Source organism: Ranitomeya imitator, chromosome 9, assembly GCF_032444005.1.
Source record: "Ranitomeya imitator isolate aRanImi1 chromosome 9, aRanImi1.pri, whole genome shotgun sequence".
Classification (NCBI taxonomy): Eukaryota; Metazoa; Chordata; class Amphibia; order Anura; family Dendrobatidae; genus Ranitomeya; species Ranitomeya imitator.
Genome location: NC_091290.1, coordinates 133,420,447 through 133,431,232, shown reverse-complemented (window position 1 = coordinate 133,431,232; position 10,786 = coordinate 133,420,447). Strand labels below are relative to the sequence as shown.

Below are 10,786 nucleotides of genomic sequence, written 5' to 3'. Positions count from 1 at the left end.
TCTGAACTCCTGCCCAGGCCAATCTCTGCGTCTCATGTTCCCTGTTCAGTCCTGGCACGTTACCTCTCCTAGTTGTTTACTTGGGGCCATACAGCTAGGCGTCCTGTGCCGTCTCCGATGCATCACGTCTGTCCATTTTCCTTCTAATGATCTCACTATCTACTCATTTCAGGGACACCCACGTCACGTGGCTCTGCTGACTAATCAGACCTTAGGTCTGCTTCTCTTGCACACTGGGCCCTATCTGACTTCCTGACAGGAAACTGTCTCTGTCCCTGCATTTGAGTCCCTCCCACTCTGGGCTAGTCCCAATCATTAACCCTAACTCTTCTTACTGTTGGTCAAACTACAATGCCACCACTAATATGCATATCACAATACATATTATACATCATAGCAATACTTGTGTCTTCAAGGGCAAATGTGGGCATCTCCTTGCACAGACATGTTTGGGGAGGAAGAACATCCTTACACAGACATCCCCCTTTTGGGGGAAGAACGTGGCCGGCCGCACAGAGCCCGGACATCAACCCCATCCAACATCTTCATGATGATCGAAGATTGTGAGCCCGACCTCTCCCCAACTTTAGGGTCTGACCTCACAAATGCTCTTCTGGGTGAATCATAAAAAATACACACAGACCCCTCCAAAGTCTTCCCAGAAGAGCAGGAGCCATTACATCTGCAGAGGGGCCGACTCCATATTAGTGTCTATGGGAGGTGTAATGTGCAGGGGGCACACAGCGTATTTCTATGTACACACATTGGGTCGTGGACGCACCACAAGGGCGCCTTTGTTGAACTTGCACATCAGAGGTCTCCTGAATGGTTTCTTTACAAGTTTCTAATTTCTGCTTGTATGACATTGGCCTCTGATGACATACGAGATGAAATATCCTGGGGGCAGATCAGCTGATATTATACATTACCCAGGCTATTAGGAGAACACACGTCGGCCTGTTCTAGAATTACAGTAAGAGTCTCACGCTCACATGTTGGACAGCAGGAAGTTTATTTCTTATTTAAAAATAAATAATCCAATAAAACCGACATAAAAATAAAAGCACGTTAAAAAAAAAAAAAAAAAATCAAGACGGTACAAGAGAAAGATGATAAGACACGGAGTAAACCCTGCGTCTCAGCTGCTAGAGTTTCACAACACTTAAGACTCTCTCTCGGGACATCTCCCTCCATGTATGTAATTCTCTAACCCTGTACATGCACTTCACCAAGACACGTTCACTTCTTTCAGCTGCTCATATTCCACTGTCCAGACTCTACCTAGACATCATCACCTCCATTTTTTTTTTTAACCTTTTCTTGCAATTGTTCCTACGACACCCTTAACATTTGTTTCCCTGCTGCAGAAGCGCCTGCAAAGTGATGCACACCATGCACAATATATTACAGGACTCTGCCAGCAGAAAGCTCCATGTTTGCTGTTGCACATTCAATTCTGCAGGTTCCTTTGGCAGCGGAGATCTAAATAAATAAGGGAGATGGATCCTGACCGGAACTATAATCCTAACTCAGAAGCGACACATGATGCAGTATGAGTGGGATTTCTAAACCTCGGGAGGGAAAAAGGGGGGCACTAATCGATGTCTCCGGCTCCAGGATGAGCGTCTCACTTTCCTTGAGCTTCAGATTCCTCTTCATCGTCTTCATACATCTCACCTTCTTCCTCTGCTGTGGCGTCCTGGTACTGTTGGTACTCAGATACCAGGTCGTTCATGTTGCTTTCTGCCTCTGTAAACTCCATTTCGTCCATACCCTCTCCTGTGTACCAGTGCAAGAAAGCCTTACGTCGGAACATGGCAGTGAACTGCTCAGAGATGCGCTTGAAGAGCTCTTGGATGGCTGTGCTGTTGCCAATGAAGGTGGAAGACATCTTGAGGCCACGCGGTGGGATGTCACAGACGGCGACTTTTACGTTATTGGGGATCCATTCCACAAAGTAGCTGCTGTTCTTGCTCTGGATGGCCAGCATCTGCTCATCTACTTCCTTCATTGACATGCGCCCCCGGAAGACGGTAGCCACTGTCAGGTACCGTCCGTGGCGTGGATCACAGGCTGCCATCATGTTCTTGGCATCGAACATCTGTTGGGTGAGTTCCGGTACAGTCAGTGCTCGGTATTGCTGGCTACCACGGGCAGTCAGAGGAGCGAAGCCGGGCATGAAGAAGTGGAGGCGAGGGAAGGGCACCATGTTGACAGCCAGTTTGCGGAGGTCAGCGTTAAGCTGTCCAGGGAACCTCAGAGAAGTGGTGACCCCACTCATTGTGGCGCTGACAAGGTGGTTGAGGTCTCCATAGGTTGGAGTGGCCAGTTTAAGGGTGCGGAAGCAGATGTCGTATAAAGCCTCATTGTCAATACAGTAGGTCTCGTCGGTGTTCTCCACCAGCTGATGGATGGACAATGTTGCATTGTAAGGTTCAACCACTGTGTCAGACACCTTTGGAGAAGGGACTACGCTAAAAGTGTTCATGATACGGTCAGGATATTCCTCCCTGACTTTACTGATGAGCAGGGTGCCCATGCCAGAGCCGGTGCCACCACCCAGGGAATGTGTGAGCTGGAAGCCTTGAAGACAATCACAGTTTTCACATTCCTTCCTCACCACGTCTAGCACAGAGTCCACTAACTCAGCGCCTTCTGTATAGTGACCCTTTGCCCAGTTGTTACCGGCACCGCTTTGTCCTAGGAAGGAAAATGAAAAACGACACAGGTGTAAGATTATACAAGGCAAACTCAGATGTATAGAAACAATGTGATACAATGAGACATATTCTAAGACCTGGTGCTATCTACGTTTGGGATTTCAATGACGACCTACGAACATCTTAGGCTACGTTCACACTAGCGTTGTGCGCCGCTGCGTCGGCGACGCAACGCACAACACACGCAAAAACACAGCAAAACGCACGCAAAAACGCTGCGTTTTGCGACGCATGCGTCAGTTTTTGCCGAAATTTGGACGCAAGAAAAATGCAACTTGTTGCGTTTTCTTGGTCCGACGCTAGCGGCAAAAAAGACGCATGCTTCGCACAACGCAACAAAAAAAAACGCATGCGTCCCCCATGTTAAATATAGGGGCGCATGACGCATGCGTCGCCGCTGCGTCGCCCGACGCAAACTAGCATAACGCTAGTGTGAACGTTACCTTACACATTACATGAAGAACAACCAAGCGCACAGATTTTGATGAGAACGGGCAGCCATCTAAAGTGTGTGGGGAAACCAAGATTGGGCATAATAACTTGCAACATGCTCCATCCAGTTCCTACAGAGATAAGTCGCTACTAGAGGTGTGTTACAGTGGCTTTCTCCCCTCTTCCATTTGAGATTATAGGCAAACATGGCCACAAGGGCAAGTAAATAAGTGACACTTGGTAGGAATAGCTTCGCCTAAACCATATAGCTGGGGTTAAAGGGGTTTTCCCAGTTTCATAAAACCCTGGCTGGAGTTTGTTCTAGAAAAATTGTGCTTTACTCACCCTCCATGGGTCCAGCGCTGAGTCTCAGCTGCTGCTACCGTTGTCTGTTATTGTTTGCAGCGCTAACATCACTTCAACAGTTAATCAGTGATTCGAGACGTCATCTCGGGATGAGCCGCTGATTTCACTGCAGTGCTACAGACCTTAACAAATACAGGGATCAGCAGAGGAGACTCAGCGCCGGGCCTGGGAAGGGTGAGTAGAGCTTTTAAAAACATGCTGCTGGAGAAGTTTTACAAAACCAGAAAGAAAACCCCTTTTAATACAGGTTTCTCCGAGCTGGATGCTCACAATGCAATATAAAAGAATGCTGAGTAAAGGGTGTGGACCCCATCTGTACTGCAAAGATAAATGATGGGTGTGCAACTAAAGTAGAAGAACAGGAACCAACTGTGTCCTTAGACCTCTGCCTGCTACAATCAAAAAGCCAAGCGAGCTTTTGGAGTGATGTATCTGCCTTCCAAATCCCAGAATAATTTGTGACTACAAACTGCAATGTACCAAAAATGAAGTTATCTGGTCGGAAAAGGTGTCCAAAAGCTCCAGAGCGGACGCTGTCCATGGTCCCTGGTTCCAAATCCACCAAGATGGCTCTAGGCACGTACTTGTGTGCTGAAAAGAAGAAATATGGCATCATGTTATTTAATCATTTCTAGAATTTAGTGTTCTTGAACTTTTTATTACATTTCCTTGCCTATCGTAGGAGAGATTAGGATTATAAATACCAATTCCTTTCATCTTGGAGAGTGAGCGAAACAATAAAAATCTTTATGTGCATCTACAACCAAAGAGTGCAACTTAATCTTTGCAACAAAGGGTTAAAAAAAGGCCCTATAGATATTAAATAAGAGTTAAGCAGTCCTGCATCGGCTAGGTCTAACTGGCAGAGGGATCAGGCAGTTGGATTCCAACATGTCCAATCCTTTTGTTCTTAGGGGAGATAAGCAAGGGCATAACTACCACAGTCGCAGCAGTCGCCATTGCGACCGGGCCCGGGGTAGTCAGGGGCCCCAGCAGGTCGGATGCACGCCGACACCAGCAAAAAGTTAAAAACTGTTGCCGTGCAGGTGATTCGTCCCGCACGGCAACAGACAGACCTGCCCTCCACCTGACCTGCCGGGCGCACACATCAGATCAGCAGCCGACGCCTGATCTGAAAGGAAGAGCTGAAGATCCTGTGGTGACGTCATCACTATCATAGGTCCTTCACCATTTATCAGCTCCGCCTCCTGATCACATGACGATGACGTCACCACAGGTCCTTCAGCTCTCAGCAGCTCAGTCCTGGTTGTGTGCAGCTCGTGTTCTCTGGTATCAACCAGCAGCAGATTTCCGGTTCCTGCTGTTCTGGTGAGATATGGAGACGAGCAGAATGTGGAGACGGATGGGGCAGAATGCGGAGACGGATGGGGCAGAATGCGGAGACGGATGGGGCAGGAGCATGGGCAGGATGTGGATTTGGGTGGAAAATGTTTTGGTGGGGGGGCCCCATTTGAAAGTTCGCATCGGGGCCCATAACTTTGTAGTTACGCCACTGGAGATAAGTTAATAACGGCATCATATTCCCTTTTTCCTTTTGGCATGGTCAGATTTGCTTGTGTATAGATGCCATTGGCTGAGGGCACTTACAGGAAGCCTCATTGTAATAGACACTAATCCTCTCCAGTTGCAGATCCGAGTCCCCAACGTAGTTTCCGGTAGGGTCAATTCCATGTTCATCGCTGATCACTTCCCAGAACTGGGGACAAAGCAGAACAAAGGAGACAACTCAGATGCGTCACAACACATGGCTGCAATAGGTGTACGAGATCCCAGTTTAGATGCAGGAAAAGCCAGAAAATAAATATAAAAGTGTCCAGGACCAACGTAAAGCTTCATTGCACAAAATCCACACTCTCTTCTCCATCAGATATTTGACATGACAGCAGGCGAGCGCTGGAGAGGGGCAGGGTGAGCTAATTGCCCCCTCAGGCAGTACTGATTTTACAGAAAGTCAGGACTGACATGAGGGGCCCCTTCTGGGAAGCAGCTGGGACCATAAGTCTGGACAATCGATAGCAGTACTGTCATATGTAGCCAGGCTGACGGTGCAGATACAGTGTTCTCCTGCTTGTCCTACAGCCTGGCAATTTGATGGGACTGGCGGGTCCACACCCACACCTGATGGGACTGGCAGGACCACACCCACCACACCTGATGGGACTGGCTGGACCACACCCACCACACCTCATGGGACTGGCAGGACCACACCCACCACACCTGATGGGACTGGCAGGACCACACCCATAACACCTGATGGGACTGGCAGGACCACACCCACCACACCTGATGGACTGGCAGGACCACACCCGATGGGGCTGGCGGGTCCACACCCACCACACCTGATGGGACAGGCAGGACCACTCCCACCACACCTGATGGGACTGGCAGACCACACCCACCACACCTGATGGGACTGGCGGGACCACACCCACCACACCTGATGGGACCACACCCGATGTGGCTGGCAGGTCCACACCCACCACACCTGAAGGGAATGACGGGACCACACCCATCACACCTGATGTGACTGGCGGGCCCACACCCACCACACCCGATGCGACTGGCGGGCCCACACCCACCACACCTGATGGGACCACACCCGATGTGGCTGGCAGGTCCACACCCACCACACCTGAAGGGAATGACGGGACCACACCCATCACACCTGATGTGACTGGCGGGCCCACACCCACCACACCCGATGCGACTGGCGGGCCCACACCCACCACTCCCGATGCGACTGGCAGGTCCACACCCACCACACCTGATGAGACTGGCGGGCCCACACCCACTACACCCGATGGGACTGGCGGGCCCACATCCACCACACCTGATGGGACCACACCCGATGTGGCTGGCAGGTCCACACCCACCACACCTGAAGGGAATGACGGGACCACACCCATCACACCCGATGCAACTGGCGGGCCCACACCCACCACACCCGATGCGACTGGCGGACCCACACCCAATGCGACTGGCGGGCCCACACCCACTACACCCAATGGGACTGGCGGGCCCACATCCACCACACCCGATGGGACTGGTGGGCCCACACCCAGCACACCCGATGGGACTAGAGGGTTCACACCCACCACACCTGATGGGACAGGCGGGTCCACACACACCACACCCGATGGGACTGGAGGGTCCACGATGGGAGTGGAGGATCCACACACACCTGATGGGATCTATATTTCCAGATCTGCTGTGCATTATTGCACTTGTGTATTATACATAACAGGATACCACATATATAGTATAAACACAAGCTGCCTCGCATGATGGGACTTTTAGTTCTGCAGCTACAAAGGATGATTGGACTTGTATATACACAGCTAACATCTGCAGATCTTTATCTCAGACTCCTGTATAAGGTTGCTATATCCACAGATGGAGCTGTCCTTTGTACTGATTTTCGGGAAGGTACAATTTCTATCTCAAGGGTTTCGTTTTTTTTACAACTCATCTCATTAGCAAACTTCACAGCCATCCTCTCAGCCTGAATGGTCTGATAACAGAACAATAGATATATTTAGAAAAAAAAATAAATGGGATAAGTTGACTTTTGATCAGCACTTTGCCAATGCACACAGCATTTTTCTGAGATTCACAACGTGGTGCATAACCTGAAGTGACCCATCGTAGACCCTGTGGTCAGTGACTAGCTAAACCAGACAGGCCTCTGTGTCCTTTGTCTGCAGGGAAATCACTGGGTTATTACAGTAAAAAGCAACAAAGCCATAAGCCAGGCCTCGGAGCCGGCAACACCCTGCAAACACATTCCATGGCAAGGGGGCGAGGATGGGAGGGTGGAGCACCCTGGCAGCAGCGGAGGCTAAAATATGACAAAGGAAGGATGAAAGGAACTAAAATTACAATAATCAGAAATGAATCAGAGAAGCAAATCCATCAGGATTATAGCCCCCCACACCTCATAACCTCACCGAACGCTGCAATAATCCATGACAAGTCATAACTACAAAGGAGGCCTATTAAATGTGCAATATGGATAGTACATAAAATAAAGCAGCAATTGTTCATCACATCCCTCGGACCCTCAGTCCCTTTTTTTTTTTGCTTTCTATTGTTCTCTGTTATCAGTCATGATAATTTGGGGAGTGGTTTAATGAAGTGTTCTTCAATAAAATGATGATTATACAATTTGGACTTATTTATAAACCAGCCCTTTAAGGAGACTTAAAGAGACTGCTAGCACATTTTGTATATATGGACATAGTGGATCTGCTGTATAGGTTCTTGTCCTCCCAATCAAAACAATACCTTTTTTGTAGAGATCTGATGTACCAGTGATGAGAAATCTAGCTTAGAAGTCACATGCAAATCAGGGTAGAGATGCACTAGGGGCGTGTCACTGAAGAAGCAGACCAACTACACTGACACGCCCCCAGTGCACTACCAGCCTTATTTGCATGTGGCTTCAACATTAGATTTCTCATGAGTGGAACATGGAATCTCTACAAAAAAAAGGGGTCATTTTTATTGGGGGACAAGGGCCTGTACAGCCGTATATAAAACACATGAATTGTAAACTGCATCCAGGAAAAATATGTTGCAGATACATTACAAATTTTGTCATGGATTTGCCTCTGCGGTCGCTGATTGGCTGCAGTGGTCACATGGAAGCATGGCAGGAAAATGACCAAAGACTGGAAGGGACCGCCAAAGTGGTGGTTCTAGTTGGGAGCATTTTTTATTGCATTTTCTCATTAGTTTTTTTTTTTTTTTTTTAAATCCCTTACTATTTTGATGACTTTGTTATATAAGATAATGGATTATATTATACCAAACCCACCAGGTAGATCCAAAATTAACTCCTTCCTGCATATTATGTTCACGTCTTAGAAGTCAGCTAGTGTCCATCACCTTCTCCATCCGCTAGCCCATTGTAAAGCTCTGCATAAACTGTTGCGCTGTGTAATTAATCTAATAACCCTAATGTCTGGTGACATCTGCTCCGTCCTACTCCCCCCATCCCCTGGTGACAAGAAAAAGACCTGCTGCAGGAATTAAAATTGTCATCTTCTGACTCCAGGGACCGGCTGATGTCTGCGGAGAATGCCCACGGGGTGATCAAAGCATCTGTCTGTCTCCACACCAGACGTGACATCACTACGCCATATAACATCCCTCTATGGGTCATCTGGGCAGCCCATTCTTTGTCTGCTAGCACAGTATTATAATTAAGGGGTGCCGATGACATCACCTCCCAACAGTAATGCTGCGGGGATGGGGGAGGGGGCTGGGGAGTGGTCCTGTATAGCCGAACAATGCATGAACACGCCGATCCAGCACTGCACAAGTTAAGTTTCGGACAATGCTGTCATTTTCATACGGAAAAAAAATAAATTGCTACGTCGTCCTCTGGTGTCAGCTTAATCCACCCTAGGACACATCCTGGTCCTAATTGTCAGCATCTCTAATCATCCCCTCCCTCCCTTCCGTCCTGCTTTGATGGGGCTGACACCTCCCTCTTTGCCTGCAGATCCCTTTAATTAAAACAGGATTTACAGGCTTCGGCTCATGAACGGGAGTGAAATGCGTTAACCCTTTAACTACCTCCCCAGACACCGAAATACTATATTAAATGAATGGAGCAGGTTCCATTGAAATCATTAGCAAAGGCCTGCAATTGAATGAATGAATGAAACAGAACCCCCCCCCCCCCCCCCAAAAAAAAAAAAAAAATAAATAAATAAATAAAGAGGGGTTTTGTTGTCAAGGAAATAGTTGATACAAAGCGTATGATGATCATCATATTATAGATGCTGGGAATAGAAAGGATGGCATTACATTCACCATTTAAGTGCACTAATGACTGGCACGTAGAGCCCCCCACCCTCTTCCATGTAGTGCCCCCCATCCTGCTGCCATACCCACTTCACCCTTTGTTCCCATGCTGCAGTGATGGGTGTGGTTTTGCAGCAATGGGCTGCTTCTATGGTTGCGCCCACCCAATATCTGATCGCAGACACCAATACTACAAACTGGTGCGTGCCCATCGTCTACAATCCCTAATATGCATTATTAGGCACCCCGGGTGCAGGATAAATGCTCAAGGACATAAGGGGGTACTTACTTTTTCCAAAAAAAAAATTCTATTTGCAGGGTGATCTGTAGGAGTGCAGGTAGAGCAAAAAAAAAAAAGAATGGTCTGCAGGGGCAGAGCTAGGGTGGCATGTGCAGGGTTAATCAATGCAAGGCTGGAAAAATTAACTTTTTCCAATGGCACAGCGACAGCACACATAATCCGGGCTGCAGCAGTGGGCACCTACCTTGGCCCCGATCTGGTTGCCGCACTGGCCGGCCTGGATGTGCACAATCTCCCTCATGCTGGCTCAGGTCTGGCTGGGGATGCGGGCACTGGAGGAGGCGGCGGCGCAGACGGCTCTTTATATAGGCAGCTGCGTGACGTCATCGATCCCAGCAGCCAATCACAAGGCGTCTGCGACACCGCCGCAACATCATCTCTGCAGCATCAGCACCGGCGGCGGGGACGCGCAGGACACGCCCAGCTCCTCCTCCACAGGCGGGTGCGCGCTCATGGAGGGAGAGAGGGCATGCTGGGACTTGTGCTGCCAAAGTATCCTGCAGCTGTTTACATATGGACTTGATTAAGAATTTTTTAAAATCTTCCCATTAATTTCTATAGTACAATCCCATTTTACTGTATTTTGAGAGTATTTTTTTCCCACTTGAGGTTTTATAAAAATGTCTTCAGGGCAAAAAAAAAATAAAGTGCAAGTCACTTCTGTGATAGATAACGCTCCAAATAGCCAAAAAAAAAAAAAAAAACTCCAAAAAACTTCCCAAAGAAGGAGCGGGTTCCAATAGAAAACTCATAGTTTTTGATTGCTTAAAAAAAACCTTGCGTTCATAAAGCCTAAGAGCGTGTTCACACTGTACTTTTTTTTTTTCTGACCGTTTTTCAAGCAGAAGACGTTTGAAGAATCGCTCAAGTTTTATAAACTTGAAGGGTCTTTTGTGAGTGATTTGGGGCCATTTCCTGAGCATTTTGGGTTTTTTTTGTGCTTTTTTTTATGTTTTCCAGGCTTTTTCTAGTCTCAATGAAGAAGTGAAAAAAAAAATGTTTGTGTTGTTGTGGCAGAAAGACTGAAAAAAAATCGCAAAAAAAAAAAAACTAAGCACCCCTCTTTATAACTTTCCCCATCGTCTTGACTTGTGAAGTATTGAGCGTCTTCCTTCCTTCAATTCTTTTAAACTCT

The 10,786-nt window shown here is 47.9% G+C and overlaps 1 protein-coding gene across 2 annotated transcripts; it reads right to left on the bottom strand.

The window, feature by feature from the left end:
* Positions 1-993: 993 nt before the first annotated feature.
* On the bottom strand, positions 994-9,925 carry TUBB3 (tubulin beta 3 class III). Of its 2 annotated transcripts, none has more exons than XM_069739012.1 (4): positions 9,640-9,925; positions 5,127-5,235; positions 3,999-4,109; positions 994-2,700 (listed from the first exon to the last, which is right to left on the bottom strand). In XM_069739012.1, the coding sequence occupies exons 1-4, from the start codon at positions 9,805-9,807 to the stop codon at positions 1,628-1,630; spliced, it is 1,461 nt and encodes a 486-aa protein (XP_069595113.1). In that variant the 5' UTR covers positions 9,808-9,925; the 3' UTR covers positions 994-1,627. The 2 variants fall into 2 exon arrangements, with proteins under 2 accessions (XP_069595113.1, XP_069595114.1); XM_069739013.1 differs by having other exon boundaries at positions 9,836-9,923.
* Between the last annotated feature and the right edge of the window lie 861 nt (positions 9,926-10,786).